At 49.3% G+C, this 26027-nt stretch overlaps 2 protein-coding genes across 5 annotated transcripts in view; one reads left to right on the forward strand and one right to left on the reverse strand.

Moving 5' to 3' along the window:
• LOC119952308 (sodium- and chloride-dependent neutral and basic amino acid transporter B(0+)-like) overlaps nucleotides 1-26027 on the reverse strand; it is a 388856-nt gene that overhangs the window by 191650 nt on the left and 171179 nt on the right. The gene's annotated exons all lie outside the window — the stretch shown is intronic.
• Nucleotides 1-26027, forward strand: part of LOC119952307 (sodium- and chloride-dependent neutral and basic amino acid transporter B(0+)-like) — a 188390-nt gene that overhangs the window by 91916 nt on the left and 70447 nt on the right. For all 4 annotated transcript variants that reach the window (XM_038775955.1, XM_038775957.1, XM_038775956.1 and 1 more), the window contains one exon: nucleotides 10755-10880. In XM_038775955.1, coding sequence (XP_038631883.1) covers nucleotides 10755-10880 — 126 coding nt within the window. The remainder of the gene's footprint in view (nucleotides 1-10754; nucleotides 10881-26027) is intronic.

Consider the following 26027-nt stretch of genomic DNA (forward strand, 5'->3'; position numbering starts at 1 on the left):
AGTACCTTACTGGCTTTAGTTGCTGCCTCTTTACTGACCTCTAACTTCCTAATCTGGTTCCCACACCTCCTGCCACATTAGTTTAAAACCTCCCCAACAGCGTTAGCAAAAGCACCCCCTGGGACATTGGTTCCAGTCCTGCCCAGGTGTAGACCATCTGATTTGTAATGGTCCCACTGCCCCCAGAACCGGTTCCAAAGTCCCAAAAAACTGAACCCCTCCCTCCTGCACCATCTCTCAAGCCACGTATTCATTCTGACTATTCTTGAATTTCTACTCTGACTGTCTCGTGGCACTGGTAGCAATCCTGAGATTACAACCTTTGAGGTCTTACTTTTTAACTTATCTCCTAACTCCCTAAATTCTGATTGTAGGACTTCATCCCATCTTTTACCTATATTGTTGGTGCCTATATGCAGCACGACAACTGGCTGTTCAGCCTCCCCCTTCAGTATGTCCTGCAGCCGATTTGAGACATCCCTGACCCGTGCACCCGGGAGGCAACATACCATTCAGGAGTCTCGTTTTCGACCACAGAAACGCATGTCTACTCCCCTTACATAGAACATAGAACATAGAACGATACAGCGCAGTACAGGCCCTTCGGCCCTCGATGTTGCACCGACTAAAAAAAACTAAAGGCCATCTAACCTACACTATGCCCTTATCATCCATATGCTTATCTAATAAATTTTTAAATGCCCTCAATGTTGGCGAGTTCACTACTGTTGCAGGTAGGGCATTCACGGCCTCACCACTCTTTGCGTAAAAAACCCACCTCTGACCTCTGTCCTATATCTATTACCCCACAATTTAAGTCTGTCCCCTCGTGCTAGCCACCTCCATCCGCGGGAGAAGGCTCTCGCTGTCCACCCAATCTAACCCTCTGATCATTTTGTATGCCTCTATTAAGTCACCTCTTAACCTTCTTCTCTCTAACGAAAACAACCTCAAGTCCATCAGCCTTTCATAGAACATAGAACATAGAACAGTACAGCACAGAACAGGCCCTTCATGTTGTGCCGAGCCATGATCACCCTACTCAAACCCACGTATCCACTCTACACCCGTAACCCAACAAATTCCTCATAAGATTTTCCCTCCATACCAGGCAACATCCTGGTAAATCTCCTCTGCACCCGTTCCAAATCTTCCACGTCCTTCCTATAATGAGGCGACCAGAACTGTACGCAATACTCCAAATGCGGCCGTACTAGAGTTTTGTACAACTGCAACATGACCTCATGGCTCCGGAACTCAATCCCTCTACCAATAAAGGCCAACACACCATAGGCCTTCTTCACAACCCTATCAACCTGGGTGGCAACTTTCAGGGATCTATGTACATGGACACCGAGATCCCTCTGCTCATCCACACTACCAAGAATATTACCATTAGCCAAATATTCCGCATTCCTATTATTCTTTCCAAAGTGAATCACCTCACACTTCTCCACATTAAACTCCATTTGCCACCTCTCAGCCCAGCTCTGCAGCTTATCTATGTCCCTCTGTAACCTGCAACATCCTTCCGCACTGTCTACAACTCCACCGACTTTAGTGTCGTCTGCAAATTTACTCACCCATCCTTCTGCGCCCTCCTCTAGGTCATTTATAAAAATGACAAACAGCAACGGCCCCAGAACAGATCCTTGTGGTACGCCACTCGTAACTGAACTCCATTCTGAACATTTCCCATCAACTACCACTCTCTGTCTTCTTTCAACTAGCCAATTTCTGATCCACATCTCTAAATCACCCTCAATCCCCAGCCTCCGTATTTTCTGCAATAGCCGACCGTGGGGAACCTTATCAAACGCTTTACTGAAATCCATATACACCACATCAACTGCTCTACCCTCGTCTACCTGTTCAGTCACCTTCTCAAAGAACTCGATAAGGTTTGTGAGGCATGACCTACCCTTCACAAAACCATGCTGACTATCCCTAATCATATTATTCCTATCTAGATGATTATAAATCGTATCTTTTATAATCCTCTCCAAAACTTTACCCCCCACAGACGTTAGGCTCACCGGCCTATAGTTACCGGGGTTATCTCTACTCCCCTTCTTGAACAAAGGGACCACATTTGCTTTCCTCCAGTCCTCTGGCACTATTCTTGTAGCCAATGATGACCTAAAAATCAAAGCCAAAGGCTCAGCAATCTCTTCCCTGGCTTCCCAGAGAATCCTAGGATAAATCCCATCCGGCCCCGGGGACATCTATTTTCACCTTGTCCAGAATTTCCAACACTTCTTCCCCACGCACCTCAATGCCATCTATTCTAATAGCCTGGGTCTCAGCATTCTCCTCCACAATATTATCTTTTTCTTGAGTGAATACTGACGAAAAGTATTCATTTAGTATCTCGCTTACCTCCTCAGCCTCCACACACAACTTCCCACCACTGTCCTTGACTGGCCCTACTCTTACCCTAGTCATTCTTTAATTCCTGACATACCTATAGAAAGCTTTTGGGTTTTCTTTGATCCTACCTGCCAAAGACTTCTCATGTCCCCTCCTTGCTCGTCTCAGCTCTCTCTTTAGATCCTTCCTCGCTTCCTTGTAACTATCAAGCGCCCCAACTGAAACTTCACGCCTCATCTTCACATAGGCCTCCTTCTTCCTCTTAACAAGAGATTCCACTTCTTTGGTAACCCACGGTTCCCTCGCTCGACCCCTTCCTCCCTGCCTGACTGGTACGTACTTATTAAGAACATGCAATAGCTGTTCCTTGAACAAGCTCCACATATCCAGTGTGCCCAACCCTTGCAGCCTACTTCTCCAACCAACACATCCTAAGTCATGTCTAATGGCATCATAATTGCCCTTCCCCCAGCTATAACTCTTGCCCTGCGGGGTATACTTATCCCTTTCCATCACTAACGTAATGGTCACCGAATTGTGATCACTGTTTCCAAAGTGCTCACCTACCTCCAGATCTAACACCTGGCCTGGTTCATTACCCAAAACCAAATCCAATGCGGCTTCACCTCTTGTTGGCCTGTCAACATATTGTGTCAGGAAACCCTCCAGCACACATTGTACAAAGAATGACCCATCTAATGTACTCGAACTATATCTTTTCCAGTCAATATTTGGAAAGTTAAAGTCTCCCATAACAACTACCCTGTTACTTTTGCTCTTTTCCAGAATCATCTTCGCCATCCTTTCCTCTACATCCCTAGAACTATTAGGTGGCCTATAGAAAACTCCCAACAAGGTGACCTCTCCTTTCCTGTTTCTAACCTCAGCCCATACTACCTCGGAAGAAGAGTCCCCATCTAGCATCCTTTCCACCACCGTAATACTGACCTTGACTAGCAGCGCCACACCTCCCCCTCTTTTGCCCCCTCTCTGAGCTTACTAAAACACCTAAACCCCGGAACCTGCAACAACCATTCCTGTCCCTGCTCTATCCATGTCTCTGAAATGGCCACAACATCGAAGTCCCAAGTACCAACCCATGCTGCCAGTTCCCCTACCTTATTTCGTATACTCCTGGCATTGAAGTAGACACACTTCAAACCACCTACCTGAACACTGGCACCCTCCTGCAAAGTCAAATCTGTGCTCCTGACCTCTATACTCTCAATCTCCCAAACCCCAAAACTACAATCCAGGTTCCCATGCCCCTGCTGAATTAGTTTAAACCCCCCCAAAGAGCACTAACAAATCTCCCCCCCAGGATATTGGTGCCCCTCAGGTTCAGATGTAGACCATCCTGTCTATAGAGGTCCCACCTTCCCCAGAAAGAGCCCGTTATCCAGAAATCTGAAGCCCTCCCACCTGCACCATCCCTGTAGCCACGTGTTTAATTGCTCTCTCTCCCTATTCCTCATCTCACTATCACGTGGCACGGGCAACAACTCAGAGATAACTCTGTTTGTTCTCGCTCTGAGCTTCCATCCTAGCTCCCTAAAGGCCTGCCTGACATCCTTGTCCCCTTTCCTACCTATGTCGTTAGTGCCAATGTGGACTACGACTTGAATCCCCTATGACTATAGTCCTGCCAGTCTTTTTCCCGCCCTTCTGTGCAGCAGAGCCAGCCACGGTGCCATGAGCCTGGCTACTACTGCCTTCTCCTGGTGAGTCATCTCCCCCAACAGTATCCAAAACGGTATACCTGTTTTGGAGGGAGTTGGCCGCAGGGGACACCTGCACTGCCTTCCTGCTCTTTCTCTGCCTTTTGATCACCCATTCCCTGTCTCCCTCACCAATCCTAATCTGCGGTGTGACCAATTTACTGAACGTGCTATCCACGACCTCCTCAGCATCACGGATGCTCCAAAGTGAGTCCATCTGCAGCTCCAGAGCCATCACGCGGTCTAACAAGAGCTGCAGCTGGACACACTTCCCACACATGAAGTAGTCAGAGGCATCGGATGCGTCCCTGAACTCCCACATTGAGCACGAGGAGCATAACACGGGTCTGGGATTTCCTGCCATTTTTACACTTTACCTTAACTGACTACAAATATATCAAATAATGAATAAGTGAAAGGAATAAAGATTTTACTTACCAATCACAATACTTACCAACACACAGAGTTGAATTTCTCCCAGCTACTGCTAATTTGAGCACTTTCCTTACCAGCCAATCAGGTCACTGCTTTGCTGTGATGTCACTCTTCCCAACAGACCCCTGGCTACTGCCACCGCCGAGAATCTGAAGGCCACTTCTCTGGCAGCTGTGTCCCCGCCGCTCTCTTCACGCTCTTTCACTGTGTCCCCCCGCTCTCCTCGCGCTCTTTCACTGTGTCCCCGCCGCTCTCCTCGCGCTCTTTCACTGTGCCCCCGCCGCTCTCCTCGCGCTCTTTCACTGTGTCCCCGCCGCTCTCCTCGCGCTCTTTCACTGTGTCCCCGCCGCTCTCTTCACGCTCTTTCACTGTGTCCCCCCGCTCTCCTCGCGCTCTTTCACTGTGTCCCCGCCGCTCTCCTCGCGCTCTTTCACTGTGTCCCCCCGCTCTCCTCGCGCTCTTTCACTGTGTCCCCGCCGCTCTCCTCGCGCTCTTTCACTGTGCCCCCGCCGCTCTCCTCGCGCTCTTTTATCTGTGCCCCCGCCGCTTTCCTCGCGCTTTTATCCTGTGTCCCCGCCGCTCTCCTCGTGCTATTTCACTGTGTCTCCGCCGCTCTCCTCGCGCTCTTTTATCTTGGAGTATTGTGAGCAGTTTTGGGCCCCATATCTAAGGAAGGATGTGCTGGCCTTGTAAAGGGTCCAGAGGAGGTTGATAAGAATGATCCCTGGAATGAAGAACTTGTCCTATGAGGAACTTTTGAGGACTCTGGGTCTGTACTCATTGGAGTTTAGAAGGATAAGAGGGGACCTTATTGAAATGTACAAGATACTGCGAGGCCTGGATAGAGTGGACATGGAGAGGATGTTTCCACTTGTAGGAAAAACTAGAACCAGAGGACACCATCTCAGATTAAAGGGACGATCCTTTAAAACAGAGATGAGGAGGAATATTTTCAGCCAGAGGGTGGTGAATCTATGGAACTCTTTGCCGCAGAAGGCTGTGGAGGCCAATTCACTGAATGTCTTTAGGGCAGAGATAGATTGGTTCTTGATTAATAAGGGGATCAGGGGCTATGGAGGGAAGGCAGGAGAATGGGCATGAGAAAAATATCAGCCATGATTGAATGGCGGAGCAGACTCGATGAAAATGAAATGAAAATCACTTATTGTCACGAGTAGTCTTCAATGAAGTTACTGTGAAAAGCCCCTAGTCGCCACATTCCGGCACCTGTTCGGGGAGGCTGTGACGGTAATCGAACCGTGCTGCTGACCTGCTTGGTCTGCTTTCAAAGCCAGCGATTTAGCCCAGTGTGCTAAACAGTTGGGACAAATGGCTTAATTCTACACCTATGTCTTATGGTCTTATGAGTCACACTATTTAAGCTTCAAACAGAAGAATACAATATACACCCTTGTGCCACTAAACAGGCCTCAGGTGACTGCCAGATAACTGCCTCTCAGCAATTAGTGTGGGGGAGCTTCAGCCAATCAGACACTGAGCTAGACACAGACCTTTTAACTAAAAAATTGAAAAACATGTTTTGAAGATTTGAATTCACCACTTACCTCTTACCTCTTTAATTACCACACTGCCCAAATGACCAAGTTCCAATTCCCATTCTGGCTGTGTCTCACTCACTCAGGCTGCGTCTCCTTCACCTGTGCAAAGCTTGAAATGTTGAACATCCTTTGCTATTGCTTCAAGTAAATGGAACCAGGGTTAGACGATACCTGGAGTCTGTGCTGAGCTTTGCTCACCTTACCTTAGGAAGGATATTATTACATGGAGGGAGTGCAACAAGGGTTCACCAGACTTTCTCCCGGTTTGGTGGGACCGTCTTAGGAAAGGTATTGAGGAAACTGGGCTTGTTTTCTCAAGAATTTTGAAGAATGATGGTCTAGATGAAGGTTGGGGGTGGGATTCTGTGATCCTGAGGCTAAGTGTTGATGCCGTCGTAAATGCCGTTGCGTTTCTCGACAGCATCAACACGACCTCAGGATCAGCAATTCTGGCCCCTACCGAGGGCCAGCACGGCACTGGAGTAGTTCACGCCGCTCCAGCTGCTGATCCCGGTGTCAACTGGGCGCCGCGGGATCCACGCATGCACAATGGCACCGGCGACGGTGCCAACGCACGCATGCGCAGTGACTTCCTTCAATGCGCCAGCCCCGACGCAACATGGCGCAGGACTAAAGGGGCCAGCGCGGAAGAAGGCCACCAGCCAGAGAGGCCAGGCCACATTGGAGTCCCCCCCGGGTCGGACCCCCCCCTCTCCCCCCACAGGCTTCCCCCGACCTTTCCGTGCCGAGTTCCCGCCGGCTGAGAGCAGGTGTGGACGGTGCCGGCGGGACTCGGCTTTTACGACGGCCGCTCTGCCCATCCTGGGCCGAAAATCGGCGGGCCGGCCGGGTAGAGAGGCCCTCGCAGCAACCACGCCGGCACCAATTGTGGCGATTCTCTACTCTGCGGAGAATCGCGTGCCGGCTTCGGGGCAGCATGGTGCAATTCGTGCCAGTCGCGGGATTCTCCAGCCCGACCCCGGGCTGAGAGAATCCCGCCAAAATGTTTCACTTATTTGGTTTCGAACCAGGGGACACAATTAGGGAGAAGCCACTGTGGACCGAGATAACACGAGTTTTATAATCAGCCGGTTGTAAATATTTAGAATTCTCTCTCCCAGAGGCTGTGGAAGCATAATTATTAAATATATTTAAAGTTGAGATTGACAGATTTCTAATTACCAATGATGTAAAGGAATATGGGAAAACGCATTTAAGTGAATGATCAGCCACGATCGCATGGAATGGGTAGAGCATGCTCGATGGGCAGTGTGGCCAACTTCCGTTCCAATGGTCCTTTGTTCCGAGCCCTAACAGGGTCAAATCTAGATCCTGAATGATCTGAGGGAGGAATTTGCAGTTGTCCTGTGTTACTGGATTTTCTTTAGTTACAGTCACAATAAAGGGTTGTTAATCCTGCAACAATCACCGATGTATGGTTCATGTCTGAATGGTTTTAAACAATGAGGTTTGATTGACCAATAACAAGTGTGGTTTTGATTTAGCTGTTATATAGATTATGTTTAAAAGTTGAAATTGACAGAACCAGGTTCCTCTGCCCTAAATAATTACTTCATTCTCTCTCTGCTACCTTTTAGGTGGATAAACTTCTGGCTGTTCACCCCAAAAGCTGCAGTGTCTCTGAATTGATTCTGTCCTGATACTGTTCAGCTTTATTGGCTCATATCAGTATCCTGGCAGAGAGCAATATCATAATTCAGGGGATCCAGGTTAAAATCCCACCACTGCAGATAGTAAACTTTTGGAAGTAAAAGTCCAATAATGACAATGAAACCGTTGTCGATTGTTGTGAAAACCCATCTGGTCAACTAATATCGTATAGGGAAGGAAACTTGTCGTCCTTACCTGATCAGGCCTACATGACTCCAGACCCACAGCAATAAAGGTGGCACGGCAGCACAGTGGTTAGCACTGTTGCTTCACAGAACCAGGGTCTCAGGTTTGATTTCCGGCTTGGGTCACTGTCTGTGCGGAGTCTGCTCGTTCTCCCTGTGTCTGGGTTTCCTCCTGGTGCTCCGATTTCCTCACACAAGTCCCACAAGATGTACTTTTCGGTAATTTGAACATTCTGAATTTTCCCTCTGTGTACCCGAACAGGTGCCGGAATGTGGCGTCTAGGGGTTTTTCACCGTAACTTCACTGCAGTGTTAATGTAAGCATACTTGTGACAATAAAAATTATTATTATTATGTGGTTGACTCTTAACTGCCCTAGAGGGCAATTAGGGATGGGCAATAAATGCTGGTACAGCCTGCGATACCCACTTCCCATGAACGAATAAACAAATGTACCCTTGGATCTACTGTTGGGCAGTATCCGGGCTGTGTCAGGTGGGCAGTGCCCGGACATGAGGACGTGGCCCCTACCCACTGATAGATTCACTCACCTGAAGCTGGTGGCTTTTGCTTACCAATTGCACGCAATGGGAGGCTTGCCTTGATGCAAGTCACCGTGCCCTCACCCCAATGTCAATGGATTTCATCATGGTGGTGGAGTGATTATCAGGCATAGAGGTCTGATAATCCAATGTAAATCTATTCTAATTGTAATCCCGATGTTGAATTTCATGATTCCATTTACTTCATTGGTGGGGTGCGTATACAAGTGCAACGGGAAATCCTGCTGGTGTAATGCGTGTTTTGTGCCTCTCGTGGGACTATCTCCTCCCACTGTGATCCCTGCCACCGATAACAGAAGCAGAAACTGGCTCCCCAATGAGTACGTTTTGAGTGAGCCCATCGGGGAGGCCAGGATTGGGATGGGGCTGGGTGGGGGGAGGAGGAAGAGGGCCGGATGTGCAAGCAGGGAGAATTGGTCTGAAGTAACTGCAGTGAATTCCCAGTGTCGGGGAAAATGCCCCAAATTAGCTTGGGGTTAGGAAGGACCTGGGGCGAAATTCTCCGACCCCACGCCGAAAATCCCGCCCCCGCCGTGGCAGAAATTCTCCGACACCCGGGAATTGGCGGGGGTGGGAATCGCGCTACATCGAGCGGCGAGCCCCCTGCGGCGATTCTCCGGCCCGCGATGGGCCGAAGTCCCGTCGCTGGGAGGCCTCTCCCGCCACCGAGGTTTGAATCACCTCTGGTGGCGGCGGGATCGGCGGCGCGAGCGGGCCCTCGGGGTACTGGGGGGGGGGGGGGGGGGCACGGGCCGATCGGACCCCGGGGGCCAGGCCCGCGATCGGGGCCCACCAATCGGTGGGCGGGCCAGTGCCGTGGGGGCACCCTTTCTCTTCCGCCGCCGCCACGGCCTACACCATGGCGGAGGCGGAAGAGAATCCCCCAGCGCTCATGTGCCGGTGGTGACGTCAGCGGCACCTGCCGCTGACGTCACCACCGGCGCATGAGCGAACCGGCGAAGGTCTTTTGGCCAGCCCCAGCGCCGGGCGGCGGCAGTCAAAGGCCGTTGGTGCCGGTTTTGCCGGCAGTCGGTGTGGTGCCAACTGCTCCGGCGCGGGCCTAGCCCCCAAAGGTGCAGAGAATTCTGCACCTTTGGGGAGGCCCGACGCCGGAGCGGTTGGCACCACTCCGCTACGTCGGGACCCCCCCGCCCCGCCAGGTAGGGGAGAATCCCGCCCCTGATGTGGGAATCATGTAGTGGGATGTCAATTTGGCTCATTAATGAGCCATTTGACACCAATTATCCTCAGCCCAGTACAATTTAAATGAGAATCTGTACAGCCCTCCTCTACTTCTGTCAGTACATTGGGCAGGATTCTCCCATCGGGCGACTAAGTGCCGACGCCAGCGTAAAAATGGAAGTGTTTTACTCCGGCATCGGCGCCCATTCCAGGACCCCATTCTGCAGCCCACAGGAGCCTAGCACGCCACTGGAGCGGCCCACGCCGCTCCAGTTGCCGATTCCGGCCTGAACCCCGCGGCGCGAAGTCCACGCATGCGCAGTTGAGCCGGTGCCAACTAGCACATGCGCAGTTGGCTTGGTGCCAACTAGTGCATGCACAGTGGCCTTCTTCTCCGCCCCGGCACTGACGTCAAATGGCGCAGGGTTACAAGAGCTGTCGCGGAGGAAAGGAGCCCCCCCCCCCGACAGAGAGGCCGGCCCACCGATCGGTGGGCCCCATTCGCGGGCCAGGCCACTACAGACGCCCACCCCGGGGTCGGACCCCCCCTCTCCCCCCCACAGGCCGCCCTCAGACTCGTCAACGCCGAGGTCCCACCGGCTCAGAGGATGTTAGAACGGCACCGGTGGGACTCGCCTTTTTGTTCCGCTCATTGTCTTAAACCTGGGTGCTCACGCTCTCATCTTCAGCCATTGTTCAAAAATATCGGCACTTAAATTCACTTTTCATGTCTCCAGAAGCCAGCATCTGAATGGAGAAGCAGCTCTGCAGCATTTTTCACATTTTACAAATGAACCTGCTCTGCTGCAGACACCAGTTTGGGAACCCTTGTTTTAAATCAGTCTAAATATGAAACATTGTCACACTTTGAGGCTAAATCTTTTTGTAAAAAACTGGGACTAAATTTCCCCCATCACTGAGACAGAATGAGTAGTGTGGCCAATGGGAAAATGTCACACTGGTACAATCTCTTCTGAGGGTGGGTGTTAAGGGCATTGTTGAGAACAGGGGTATCTTTATTCTCTCTTAAATATCATGAATGATATCTTATCAATTCTATCCATTGTTTAGGTTTCGGTTTGGTTTTCATTGTCTACCCAGAGGCTCTTGCCCAGTTGCCATGGGCACCTTTATGGTCCACTTTATTTTTCCTCATGCTGTTCACTCTGGGACTGGACACTCTGTTTGCAGATTTTGGTAAGAGCATCATTATTTAATTGAATCTCTCTCTTTCCAATTTTGTTAAAATAACTTGTATGAGGTGATGAATAACCTTTGACCATCGACATGGATGAATTTACAATGTGTTTGTATACCTTCCCAGTGCCTCACCACACTCTAATCTTCAGATTCACTGCTCTGTGCACAATTTCAAATCTGTATTGATCCAAGCATCAACAATGTTCACAATTAAACAGCAGACAAAATGGAAATGGGGCCTAAACACCTCCAGCAAAAGTCATCAAACTAGCAGTGTTGTCAAAGCCAATCAGCTGGTCACAGATTCTGGAAACACCAGCACAAAGCCCCATTATTGTGAGCATTCAACTGGATTGTCATTGAGCTGGCAGGGCGGATGTCGCCAGGAAAGGAGGCTCAATGTAGAATCCCATTTTAGATCACAGGCCTCAGGATCATGTGCAGTGTTATTCAAAGTTCTATTGCTCAGTTCCACATTACCCACATGCTGAGATTTGTAATGGGTCAGGGTTTGGAGAACCCCAAAGTGTATCATGGAGTTCACCTGACTCACAAGTTTTAATAGATTGTGGTATGGGGAGCACATGGCCCACTCTACAGGTGTGGTACAGCAGAAATGAAAAAAATATTTTTAAAAACAGAACAATGTTTATTCTATGAACTCAAGTTAACCTTTTTAAAACAAACAGTGAATATCTTAGCAACCATTAATTCAAACACAGCCCCCAAAGAATACAACACTAAGCAATCTGTATGCAGTTCTTTGAACATCCAAAAGACTTAACAAACCTCTAAACAGAAGCACATCAGGGTTTACATTCAATACTGAAAACATGCATAATTCTGAATTCATCAAATGATCCATAGATAGTCTTTGGATGGCACAGATCAACTGTACAGCTCTTTGTTTAACTCCAGATGCAGCTCACTAAAAAACGCAGACACACCTAAGTTTTTTCTCAAACTGAAACTAAAAAACAGAAGTAGAGCTCAGCTCCACGCACACTCTGACATCACTCCAGTAACATGAGCAGCCAAATATTTATTAAAGCGACATTCTCATGACAGATTAGATAACATTTATGACATTTTACATTGATTGTGTAATAGGTCCATGGAGGTAGAAGTCCCTTCACCAAAATCCCTTTATTAACAAAACCGACAGCAGTACGACCATGTGCATTCAGCTTGCTATCTGCACTGGGAATGCAGAGGATCTCATACTCCCTGTTATATACAGAGAAAGGGGTTTCCTGACTGGGCCACTAATCAGGGAACTCGTATTGCAATGGGCCAATCTCAAAGGACTGGTCTACACCCCTCCCCCTGAAAGTCCGAGGAGCCCCCGTGGTCCTTGTGACTCACGGGTCTCTTTCTTTGTTTATGCGGCGGGACGTGATCCTCCACTTGGCCTCCGATGTATGAGGGGTATAACAGCTAGGCACCCATCCTTTTTGATGAGAGAGCCTGAGGGACGGTTCGCTCCCTTCTTCCGGTGGCAGGGAGACAGCCGCGGCACAATCCATGGTGTCCATATCAGAGTCTAATGTTGTCACCAGTGGTGCTGGAGGGGCGAGAATAGTTTGTGTGGGAGGACTCTCCACGGTCCTCGGTATGCTGGTCTGAGTCATCTCAAGGGGGGGACACAAATTCGAGGTCCGCACCAGGTCCAGGTGCTTTTTTACGGCGTGTTCTGCCACCATATCTGATACGACACAGGTCCTGTCCTGGCATTGACCGTTCCTGTTACTTGTGGAGCCATTCGCATAATTTCTGATCCATACCTTTTCACCCGCGTTTTTCACCCGCATTTTGAGACTCCAGGGTGTATGTTCATGATGTAGTTCGGCCAGTATGGCTTTACGATCCTGACTTGGAACTATTACTCGTGCTCCCCATAGCAGTATCCCATCTTCCACAGTGATCTGCTCTCTCTGCACCAGTAGGAGTAGAATTCTTCCTGGACTTGTCTTTCCATCTCCCCTGTTAACACTATGGCCGGATGTCCGGAACCCCGGCCAAGTGTTGACACCGCCGTCAAAACCGGCGTGAGCGACGGCGGCATCAACCGGCCTCTAGGCCCAATCATTCTCCCCTTTCCCGGGGGCTAGAATGGCAGCAGAGTGCTGTGCGCTGCTCTGGAGCCAGAAGACGGCCCGCCAATGCTAGCGTGGGTCCGCGCATGCTCGCCATGGCCGTCTCCGCGCCGGCTCGTGAGCAATATGGCGGGGCCCTACAGCGGCCCGGCGCGGAGGAACATAGCCACCCACCACCCAGAATGAGCGTGCCCGCCAATTGGTCACGGGCCTGGCCACAATGGAGGCCACCCCAGAGTCGGCTCCCCCGCAGCTGGAATGCCGAGGTCCCGCCGGGTAGGACCATACACAAACGACGCCAGTGGGACTTGGCGGAATTTGGCAGGCACCCGGGCCATCGCGCGCGCAGAATCTTTCAAAGGCCCCTGACTGGAGCCGCGGCAACCGTGCCGGCGCGATTGGCGCCGCTTCTCTGGTCGCCGGAGAATCAGCGGCCTGGCATCGGAGAGGCATGGTGGGATTCGTGCGGCACCCTGGCAATTATCCGACCCGGCGTGGGCTCGGAGAATCCCGACCCATGTGTTTTATTTTTGTTAAAACTGGGGGGGGCGATTCTCCAATATGGAGCCCAAGTGTTCGCGCCGTCGTGAACGCCATCGTGTTTCACGACGGCGCGAACTGGGCCCGGTTATGACCCACTCTGGCCCCCACAGGGGGGCCAGCACAGTGCTGGAATGGTTCACGCCCCTCCAGCCTCCTTTCCTAGTGTCAATTGAGCGCAGTGCCAACCTGCGCATGCCCAGTTGGGCCGCGTCAATCTGTGCATGCACAGGAGACTTCTTTAGCGCGCCGGCCCCGACCCAACATGCGTCGGTGTTCAGAGGCCGGCCACGGCAGAAAGTAGGCCTGGAGGGCGGGCAGAGACCAGCCCGCCGATCGGTAGGCCCCGATCGCGGGCCAGACGCCATTGGAGGCCCCCCCCCCCCTCCTCCCCCCTCCCCCCCCTGGTGAAGGAGCACCCCCCCCCCCCCCCCCCCCCCACAGACCGCCCTCCCCTCCCCAACAGTTCGTGGAGAGTTCCCGCCGACAGCGACCAGGGGTGAATGGTGCTGGCGGGACTCTGTCGGATCCCCACGGCCACTCGGCCCATCCGGGCCGGAGAATCGGCAACCCCGCCAATTCCAGTGGCACGCGGTCGGCCCCGCGCCAAACGCAGCGCCGCAAATGCCGCCGATTCTCCGCACCTCGGAGGATCACGCGCCGGCATTGGGGCATCATGGCGCGGTTGCGGTGATTGTCCGGCCCGGTACACAGCTCGGAGAGTCGCCCCCTGGATCTTTGTGTCCACAAACAAATGTTTTGTGCGGCCAATGGAAGGGCATTCAGGAAACGTAGTGTCATCACCTTCTGTTCTGGGTTCTTCTATTCGGGGTTCCAAAAGTGGGGTGTCCGGTAATGGCAGCCTGCTGAGAGCGTCGGCATTTGCTACCCGGGTTCACGACCAATACTCCAGTTGATATTGGTTGCTGCCAGTAGTAGGGCCCAGCGTTGGATCCGGGCTGAAGATATTGGTGGCACTGCTTTGTCTTCTTTCAGCGAGCCCAGCAATGTCTTGTGGTCTGTGATTATCGTGAATTTCCGCCCATACAAGTACTGGTGAAATTTCTTCACCATGGAGATCACAGCCAGTCCTTCTTTTTCAATTTGGGTGTACTCCGCTCTGCTGATGCTAAAGTCCTGGAGGAAAACGCTATAGGCCGTTCATGTCCGTTTTGCCCTCTGTGTGTCAAAGCTGCCCCAACGCCATATGGAGACACAACACAAGTGAGCACCAACTCTTTCTTTGGGTTATAGTGTGCCAAGACATTTTCTGAGGAGAGCTGTTGTTTGATCTTCTTGAAAGCCCTGTCTTGGCTGGTGGACCATTCCCAGGCTTTCCCCTTTTATAGTAATTGGTGTAGGGTGTCCAAGATGGAAGCTCTGTTCTGTATGAACTTTCCGTAGTACGTCACTACTCCTAAAAAAGATCTTAACTTCTGCATTGTGGTGGGGGCTGGGGAATCTTTTATTGCCCTCACCCAATCAACCAAAAGGTGTAGCCCTGACTTGTCAACATTGTACCCCAGATAAGTTACTGGAGGTGCTAGAAAAACACATTTCTCCCTCTTCAGGCGCACGTCTGCTGCTGAAAACCTCCTATGAACTTCCTCCAGGTTTTGCAGGTGTTCTGCCCTTGTTTTTCCCGTAATGAAGACGTTGTCCAGGTAAATGGCGACCTTGTAATATATTCTCCATTCTCCTCTGGAACATCACACAGGCTGATGATACCCCAAAGGTAAATCTTGTGTCCTGAAAAAGGCCCTTCAGGGTGTTGATCGTTTAGAATTTTTGTGACTCTTCATCCAGCCTCAGCTGTAGATATGCATAGTTCATGTCTAATTTTGAGAATAAGAGTCCTCCTGCCAGCTTTGCATATAAATTCTCCATCCGGGAAATTGGGTATTTGTCCAATTGTGAGTAGTGATTAATCATTTGTTTGACGTCTCCACAAAGGTGAACCGAGCCGTCCGGTTTAAGACGTACCGGCCATTCTGCAAACTGGACTGGTTTTATTATTCTAATCTCTTGATTTCTATATCGACTTTCTCCCTTAACTTGAAGGGTACTGGTCGGTGTCATAATATACACACAAGTATATGATGGTGCATAGACAGACACTGACCGACACACTGAAAAACCAATCAACACACAGAATACAGCAGCCAATCACCAGACAGGACACGGCCACTATAAAGCCAGAGGGAACTAGTTTTCCCACGCATTCAGGATGCAGCCTCTGAGACAGCCAGAGCCCGTAATCAGTAACATGAACATCTACCATGTGCCAGCAGTATAGTCTGGTCAGGTTAGCCTCAGGTCTCCATTCAACCTAACATAATGTCGACCCACAGTGCAAGTATGTTTAACAGCTCATTTTTAAATAAAATAGAGTTGTACTTCTACAAGTGTTGGTAGCCTGTCTCTCTTACTGCTATGGTAAACGCAGTCCTCACAGACCCAGCATATCCTACACATCAGTCGGACATTGTAGAATTTTGGAACCGACTCTGGATCTAGGTGTCATGTCAAATTTACCCCTTTATTGTTCTGAGCGCTTCTCAGAAAACCTCTGGTATCTGCACAGGACTTCTCTCGGGCAACCATTTTCCAGCTGGAAAATATTTACCTAATCCAGCTTGATCTCTTTTAACCAGTTTCGCCCCAATAAGCTCGGTCCCGAACCTTCCACTACCATTAAAGTTGCTCTCCATGGTACATGTGTTGTTCCCAACACTCTCAGTGGTTCCCCTGAGTACATCCTCAGTTTTGTCGAGGTCCTGTTTAGGGATAATGGTTGGATTCCAGTGCGAATATTGTTAAATACTGTTTCTCCTAACACTGATACGGCTGCTCCCGTGTAGACCTCCATTAATGTTGGACGTCCGTTCAGCCTATGGTTAATTTAATAGGTTTTGATTTAACATTGTTACACAATTTAGTTGTTCCTCGTCAGAGGTAGGTGGGGCTTCCAGGGTGTGCATTCTCCTGCACCTCGGCCTATGTGTCCTTCTCCAAAATGTTAGTTTATTTCTTCTCTCTGGCTCAGAACTCTGGCAAAAACTACAATATCTTGCCGGGTGGATGGCTGTTGGGGCTGCCATCTGTCTGGTCCTAATTTCCCCTTGTTTGGCAGCGGTTCTGTGAGTGGGCCTGGGTTCCTTAGTATCCGAGTCATTCCTAAGGGTGGCTGTGCAGTTACCTATCCCCCAGTGGTAGTCCATTAACTCAGTTGCACCAGTGTGGGCATCCACCTCCATTGGAGTACCCTGTAACTCGTGCTCCGCTCGCCGCTTTTGCAAAGGACAAAACCAGCTCCAATGCTTGTTTGCAATCCAGCTCGGCCACTGCTAACAGACATTTTTGTATTGCTAAATTATTTATTCTGCACACCAATCGGCCTCGGAGCGATTTAGCATCAGGCCAAATTCTCAAGACTCTGCTCATCGCCTTAATCTTGATAAAACTGTTGTGACTGACTTCCCTGCATCTCGGAATGCTGAGCAAAACTGGTACCTTCGCAGGATCAGAGGTGGCTTCGGGTCATAGTACTCTTTTACTCAGTCCGTCAATTCCACGAAAGTTTTTGTGTCCGGTGCCTACAGAAAAGTGAGACTGCACATAATGGCAAAAGCTGCCAGCCCTCACGTGGGCAGCAGAATGATCCGTTGCTTTTCATCCAGAACTATATCATCCGCTCTACATATTGGGCCCAGTATTCCACTGCAGGTTCAAAAGAATCTAATTTGCCAATTAAAGGCATTTTGACTGTCAGTGGCTTACCCTCAATATGTGGCAGCTAATAATGAGCAGGTTCCTTCTGTTTTCCTCATCGCTACTGTCATAAGTCCATGGAGTCTCAAGTCCCTTCACCAGCATTCTTTTTAATAACAAAACAAACAGCAGTACGACCATGTGCGTTTAGCTTGCTGTCTACACTGGGAGTGCAGAGGATCTAACATTCAATGTTATATACAAAGAAGAGGTTCCCTGATTAGGCCACTAATCAGGGAACTCGTATTTCAATTGGCCAATCTCAAAGGCATGATCTAAGTCATTACAGATTGGTAATGTGCTGGACAATAGATAGGGATAAATCAACACTAGAGAGAAATATGGCTGCTGCAGTAAAATATTTCTGAAATGGTTGGATTCATTTTGACTTCCCTGCAATGTTTATAAAGATCTAGATTTGATTGACAGCTCATGACCACATCAAAAGCAGTTAAGTGCTTTCTGCTGAGGAAATGAGTAAATGAAAGCTCTTAACTCCTGGATGTTTATAAAATTTCTGATGCCTCGTTTAAAATTCCAGCCTTTTTAGCTGGTACTCCTTCCTCTTCTCTTGTGTGAGATTCCAGGTCAAGCTGTGAAAATGCTCTTGCTCTTTCTTTCACTGCCCTGTCCTTTTCTCATTCTGCTCTTTCTTTTTCCTTTTCCTCCCCCTCAAACCTTTTCAATTCCAATTCTCTTTACTGTCCAAGTTCAGTTTGCTCTATTTCTTTTTCATGTTCAAGCTCTTGTTTGCAATGAATCCTGGCTGACCCAATGAACGCACCTCATGGAGAATGTGGTCTCTCTTGTATCTCTTCCAATTTCAAATCCTGCACTATTGCCTCAACTATGTCAGCTTTTCTTACCGCTTCTGTTAATTCTAATTTCAATTCATCAACCAATACATAAGAACATAATAAGAACAGAAGAATGTAAGGACATAAGAACTAAGAGCAGGAGTAGGCCATCTGGCCCCTCAAGCCTGCTCCGCCATTCAATGAGATCATGGCTGGTCTTTTGTGCACTCAGCTCCACTTTCCCGCCCAAACACCATAACCCTTTATTCCTTTCTTCTTCAAAAATCTATCTCTCTTTCTCTTGAAAACATTCAACGAAGGAGTCTCAACTGCTTCAACGGGCAGGGAATTCCATACATTCAAAACTCTTTGGGTTCCTCCTGAGCTCAGTCCTAAATCTACTTCCCCTTATTTTGAGGCTATGCCCCCTAGTTCTGCTTTCACCCGCCAGTGGAAACAACCTGTCCGCATCTATCCTATCTATTCCCTTCATAATTTCATATGTTTCTGTAAGATCCCCCGCATCCTTCTAAATTCCACCAAGTACAGTCCCAGTCTACTCAACCTCTCCTTACAACCCCTCAACTGTGGGATTAACCTAGTAAATCTCCTCTGCGCGCCTTCCAGCGCCAGTATGTCCTTTCTCAGGTAAGGAGACCAAAACTGAACACCAGACTCCAGGTGTGGCCTCACTAACTTATACAGTTGAAGCATAACATCCCGAGTCTTAAACGCCATCCCTCTAGCAATGAAGGACAAAACTCCGTTTGCCTTCTTAATCACCTGTTGCACCTGTAAACCAACATTTTGCGACTCAAGCAATAGCACACCCAGGTCTCTCTGCACAACAGCATGTTTTAATATTTTATCATTTAGATAATAATCCCTTTTGCTGTTATTCCTACCAAAATGGATAACCTCACATTTGTCAACATTGTATCCCATCTGCCAGACCCTAGCCCATTCACTTAACCTATCCAAATCCCTCTGCAGACTTCCAGTATCCTTTGCACTTTTCGCTTTACCACTCACCTTAGTGTCATCTGCAAACTTGGATACAATGCACTTGATCCACAACACCAAATGATCTATGTAAATCGTGAACAATTATAGACACAACACTGATACCTGAGGGACACCACTAACTACTGATTGCCAATCAGAGAAACACCCATTAATCCCCACTCTTTGCTTTCTATTAATTAACCAATCCTCTATCCATGCTACTACTTTACCCTCAACGCCATGCATCTTTATCTTATGCAGCAATCTTTTGTGTGGCACCTTGTCAAAAGCTTTCTGGAAATCCAGATATACCACATCCATTGACTCCCCGTTATCTACTGCACTGGTAAAGTCCTCAAAAAATTCCACTAAATTAGTTCGGCACAACCTGCCCTTTATGAATCCATGCTGCGTCTGTCCAATGGGCCAATTTCCATCCAGATGCATCACTAATTCTTCCTTGATAATAGATTCCAGCCTGGCCTATAATTACCCGCTTTTGCCTACCTCCTTTTTTAAACAGTGGTGTCACGTTTGCTATTTTCCAATCCACCAGGACCACCCCAGAATCTGGTGAATTTTGGTAAATTATTATGAGTGCATTTGCAATTTCCCTAGCCATCTCTTTTAGTATCCTGGGTTGCATTCCATCAGGGCCAGGAGCCTTGTCTACCTTTAGCCCCATTAGCTTTCCCATCATTACCTCCTTAGTGATTACAATCGTCTCAAGGTCCTCACATGTCATAGCCTTATTTCCATCAGTCACTGGCATGTTATTTGTTTCTTCCACTGTGAAGACCGACCCAATAAACCTGTTCAGTTCCTCAGCCATTTCTTCATCTTCCATTGTTAAATCTCTCTTCTCATCCTCTAAAGGATCAATATTTATCTTAGCCACTCTTTTTTGGTTTATATATTTGTTGAAACTTTTACTCTCTGTTTTTATATTTTGAGCAGGTTTTCCTCTCATAATCTATCTTACTCTTCTTTATAGCTTTTTTAGTAGCTTTCTGTTGCCCCCTAAAGATTTCCCAGTCCTCTTGTCTCCCTTTAATCTTTGCCATTTTGTATGCTTTTTCCTTCAATTTGACACTCCCTTATTTCGTTAGATATCCACGGTCGATTTTCCCTCTTTCTATCGTCCTTCCTTTTTGTTGGTATAAATCTTTGCTGAGCACTGTGAAAAATCGCTTGGTAGGTTATCCACTGTTCCTCAAATGTTTCACCATAAAGTCTACCTTAGCCAGATCTTCTCTCATCCCATTGTTATCTCCTTTGTTTAAGCACAAAACACTAGTGTTTGATTTTATCTTCTCACCCTGTACTTTAAATTCCACCATATTGTGATTGCTCCTTCTGAGAGGATCCCTAACTATGAGATCATTAATTAATCCTGTCTCATTACACAGGACCAGATCTCAGATCACTTGTTCCCTCATAGGTTCCATTACATACTGTTCTATAAACTGCAGATACATTCTATAAACTCCTCCTCAAGGTTGCCTTGACCGACTTAGTTAAACCAATCGACATGTAGATTAAAATCCACTATGATAACTGCTGTATCATTTCTACACGCATCAATTATTTTTTTGTTTTTTGCCCGTCCCACTGAAATGTTACTATTTGGTGACCTATAGACTACTCCTATCAGTTACTTTTTCGCCTTATTATTCCTGATATCCACCCAAATGGATTCAACCTTATCCTCCATAGGACCGATGTCATCCCTCACTACTGCCCAGATGTCATCCTTAAATAACAGAGAAACACCACCTCCCTTACCATCCACTCTGTCCTTCCAAATAGTTAGATACCCTTAGATATTTAACTCCCAGTCGTGACCATCCTTTAACCATGTTTCAGTAATGGCCACTAAATCATAGTCATTCATGATGATTTGCGCCATCAACTCATTTACCTTATTCTGAATACTACGAGCATTCAGGTAAAGGACACTTATGTTGGCTTTTATACCTCAGTTTTTAATCTTAACACCTCTATCAGTAACCTATCCTAAGTTATTTTTTCTTTTAACTTTTCTCCTAATTTCCCTGATAGTTGAACCCATATTGGCATGTAATAACCTGTGCTTTGCTTTCCATTTATGTTTATTCTTCCCGTTTTATTCCATTTAGTATTATTGGGCCTATTCACTGAGCTCTCCTCAGTCACTGTACCCTGTACCATGGCCCTTTTGGATTTTTGACTATGTTTCTCTGCCTTACACTTTCCCCCTTACTGCTTTTTGTTTCTGGCCCTATTTTACTTCCCTCCGACTTCCTGCATCGGTTCCCATCCCCCTGCCACATTAATTTAAACCCACCGCAACAGCACTAGCAAACACCCTCCCTAGGACATTGGTTCCAGTCTTGCCCAGGTGTAGACCATCCATTTTGTACTGGTCCCACCTCCCCCAGAACCAATGCCCCAGGAATTTGAATCCCTCCCTCTTGCACCATCCCTCGAGCCATGCATTCATCCTATCTATCCTGACATTCCTACTTTGACTAGCTCGTGGTAACGGTAGCAATCCTGAGACTACTACTTTTGAGGTCCTACTTTTTAGTTTAACTCCCAACTCCCTGAATTCAGCTTGTAGGACCTCATCCCGTTTTCTACCGATATTGTTGGTGCCTATATGCACCATGATAGCTGGCTTTTCACCCTCCCACGCCAGAATGTCCTGCAGCCGCTCCGAGACATCCTTGATCTTTGCACCAGGGAGGCAATATACCATCCTGGAGTCTCAACTGCGTCCGCAGAACTGCCTGTCTATTCCCCTTACGATTCAGTCCCCTGTCACTATAGCCCTGCCATTCTTCTTCCTGCCCTCCTGCGCAACAGATCCAGCCATGGTACCATGAACCTGGCTGCTGCTGCCTTCCCCTGGTGGGCCATCTCCCTCAACAGTATTCAAAACGGTACATCTGTTTTGCAGCGAGATGGCCACAAAGGAGACCTGCACTCCCTTCCTACTCTTGCTCTGACTTTTGGTCACCCATTTTCTATCTCCCTCAGTAATTTTCAGCTGCGGTCTCCCGCCTCTTTCTCCGCTCTTAAATGAACTCCCGCCTCTCTGTCCGCTCTTTTCTGAACTCCCACCTCTCTCTCTCTGCACTTTAATGAACTCCAGCCTCTCTCTCCGCTCCTTACTGAACACCTGCCTTTCTCTCCGCTCCTTACTGAACTCCCGCCTCTCTCTCTGATGCGTGATCAATAACTACTGAAAAGAAAATGATGGTGGCTGTGGTCATGTCGGGGCAGGGGATGGCGAACGGGAAATGGGAGTACTCGTCAATCACGTTGAGGAAGTACTTGTTGCAGTTGGTAGAGTGAGGGGACCTTTGTAGTCCATGCTGAGGCGTTCAAAGGGACGGGTAGAAGTGCGGTTTGCACTCCGTGCAGATGTGGCAGTTTCTGGTGACTGTCCTGACCGCCTCAAAGGAGTAAGGCAGGTTGCGGGTCTTCACGAAATGGAAGAAGCGGGTGACCCCCGGGTGGCAGAGGTCCTCCAGGCGGTCCACTTGTGCGTTGGCACAGGTGCCATGGGACAGGGCATCGGGAGGCTCGTTTAGCTTCCCAGGACGATACAAGATGTCGTAGTTGTAGGTGGATAACTCGGTCTTTCACCGCAAGATCTTGTCGTTTTTTATCTTGCCCCGCTGTGCATTGTCAAACATTCCTTCAGAAGCCGGTGGACCTCAGGCTTGATGAAGACCCGGTCCTGGGCACTGTTTCATCTGCTCCTGGTGGCGACAGGATGTCCCCCGACATGGCGTCGGAAACACAAGATGGCGGATGGGGTCGGAGAAGTTCGCGGGCCGCACGGGGCCCTTGGAGAGAGACGGGGTGATGTCCCGCAGTCGCTGCCCGGAACCGCAGCGACCGCCTTGGCCTGACAAACGGACAGAAAATAGCCCTTCTTACCGCAGCCCTTGCACGTTGCCGATCGGGCTGGGCAACGCTGTCGGGGTTGTTTTGCCTGACCACAAAAATAGCAACGGAGTCTAGCGGGGTTTCCTGGGCATCTTGCAGTGCAGGCCTGAGGCGATTCAGAGTCCGTAGGGGAAGGGGAATCTGAATTCCACGCTGCCCAGGGGGCCGCCGCACGGTCCGGGGCGTATGAATGGGTGTTTCTGTTTGCAACATCTAGAAAGTTCGCGAGGGCCCGTACCTCCGTGAGGCTCAAAGTTTCCTTCTCTAGCAGTCTCTGGCGGATTTGTGGGGACTGCATACCCGCAACAAAGGCGTCTCGGATTAAGGGTTCGATGTGCTCATTAGCAGAAACTTGCGGGCAACCGCAGTTCCTCCCCAGTACAAGGAGCGCATGGTAAAAACCGTCTAACGACTCACCAGGGATCTGCTGCCTCGTAGCCAGCAAGTGCCAAGTGTAAACTTGATTTACCGGCCGGATGAAGTGTCCTTTAAGCAGTTCCATGGCGAAGTCGTAGTCGGACGTGTCCTCGATGAGCATGTAGATGGCGGTGCCGACACACGAGTTGAGGATGTGTAGCTTCTGCTCCCCCGTCGGTACGTTTTCCGCCGTGCTGAGGTAGCTTTTAAAACAAGCTAGCGAATGCTTGAACGTAGCTGCTGCATTAGCTGCATGGGGGCTGAGTCGTAGACACTCCAGCTTGATGTGGAGCTCCATCCTTTAAAATCTTGTTGATTAAATTGATGCGCAATCAATAACTACTGAAACGAGGAAGTAGTCCTAATTGAAGGCTTTAATCAACAAGATGTTTCCCCAGCAGCTCGAGTACAGAAAGAAGGTTTGCTGCTGGGAAACACGGGTTCTTATACTCTGGCTCACTGGGCGGAACTACCTTACGTTTTGACCAATGAAATGCAAACACTTGGGCCAATGAGCAGCGAGCCTTCTCCACCAATGGTAGCTCACACTCCCAGATACTGTAGTACCTCTAGTCATACTATCACACTCTCCATGGTCTTTTCTGAACTCCCGCCTCTCTCTCCACCCCTTACTGAACTCCAGCCTCTGTCTCCGCTCCTTAATGAAGTCCCGCCTCTCTCTCCGCATTCTTTACCAAACTCTAGCCTCTCTCTCTGCTCCTTACTAAACTCCCACCTCTCTCTCCGCTCCTTACTGAACTCCCGCCTCTCCGCTCCTTACTGAACTCCCGCCTCTCTCTCCGCTCCTTACTGAACTCCCGCCTCTCTCTCCACTCCTTACTGAAATCCCGCCTCTCTGTCCGCTCCTTACTGAACTCCCACCTCTCTCTCCACTCCTCACCATGAGTTTAGCTTTGTTTATCTTTTGCAAACAGGTCAGGGGTGTGGTGAACGTATTGCTACTACAATTCATATTATATTCATATTGCTACTACAATTCATATGTATTATGTTGATGCCCTTGTGGGCTCCGCCTGTGCCTCCGTCTCCTCGGGGGTGGTATATAAACCTCTAAGCCTGTAGGCGACACTCAGTACAGAGCAGTCGCAGGCAGGCACAGATCTAGCTTATTAAAACCACTGTTAACTTCTACTAATCGTCTCGTGTGAATTGATGGTCGCATCAATTTAATAAGCTACGATGTCGCAATGGAAGCCGCCCTCAAAACTTATCGACTGGAACGTGATCCACAGGCAGCTGAAGCCAAAGGAATCTTTTCACACTGGCTGCGCTGCTTTGAGGCCTACCTCGCCGCCTCCTCCTCGCCCGCTGTCACCGAGGCACAGAAGCTGAGTCTCCTCTACGCCCGGGTGAGCCACAGAATCTCCGTACTAATCAAAGATGCGACCATGTAGGCAGACGCGGTCGCGATCCTGAAAAGACATTATGTGAGGCCGGTGAACAAAGTGTTCGCGCGGCATCTCCTCACCACATGTCGTCAACGCCCCGGGGAATCGCTGGAGGAATATCTACGCGACCTGAGGGTGCACGCTCAAAACTGAAACTACAAGGACGTCAGCACATGGAACTCGCCATCCGAAACACCTATGTGGCTGGAGTCCGGTCCAACTATGTCAGACAGCTCCTGCTCGAAAAGGGCGCCCGCGACCAAGAAGAGACGGTAAAATATCCACCTCATTAGAGGTAGCCTTCCAGAGCCTAAATGCTTTCCCCTCCGACCACGCGATTTCCTCGTGGGCGCCGGAGGCGCGACCACTACCCGACCAGAGGGTGTCCCAGGCCTGTGCCGCGCGGCTGTCCGCTCAACCCGGGATGCTGCCCTGCTATTTCTGCGGTGAGAACCAGCACCTCAGGCAGCGTTGCCCAGCTCGGAACGCGACCTGCAGCGACTGCGGCAAGAAAGGACATTTTGCCAAAGTCTGCTTGGCCCGACCCAAAGTTCCAAAATCGCAATCCCGACTCACAGACTCACAGGCGCTCCTTACTGAACACCCGCCTGTCTCTCCACTTCCTTACCATGACTTTACCTTATTTTATCTTTTGTGAACAGATCAGGGGTAAATCTGCCATTGATAAACAAGTCACAGCAACTTCCAAAGCCATGTCAATTACCAATGAATCAGAAACATGGGGTTGGAGTATCCATTTGCCGACGTCAAAATCGTGAAACATGATTGGGCGGAGAATAGCTTCCGACACCAAAATCACGGTAGGTGCCGGTTTGACGCAAAATCGAGATGCTCCGGCACCCCGAAAAAGGCGTAAATTCGACGCTAGCCACGCAGGGTGGAAATACAGTCGGCATATCATTAGCAGGCCTGACACCCGATGTTCCAGGGCCTCTGCAATTCAGCGCATCCAATGCGCCAATTTCCCGACGGCGTGGTTCACATGTGGTTATAAAAATCATAACCTGGCATCCTGGCTGCTGTGCAAGAGAGAGGAGATAGGAAATGGCGTGGAGTGACTGCAGGCTGCCGGCTCGGACACCGGCCGTGCTGGCTGTGGGGGGCTGTCCTGTCAGGGCCGGTGGAGGGGAGGGGGATGGAGGAGGGCAG

The sequence above is a fragment of the Scyliorhinus canicula genome, chromosome 17 (assembly GCF_902713615.1).
Source record: "Scyliorhinus canicula chromosome 17, sScyCan1.1, whole genome shotgun sequence".
Lineage (NCBI taxonomy): Eukaryota > Metazoa > Chordata > Chondrichthyes > Carcharhiniformes > Scyliorhinidae > Scyliorhinus > Scyliorhinus canicula.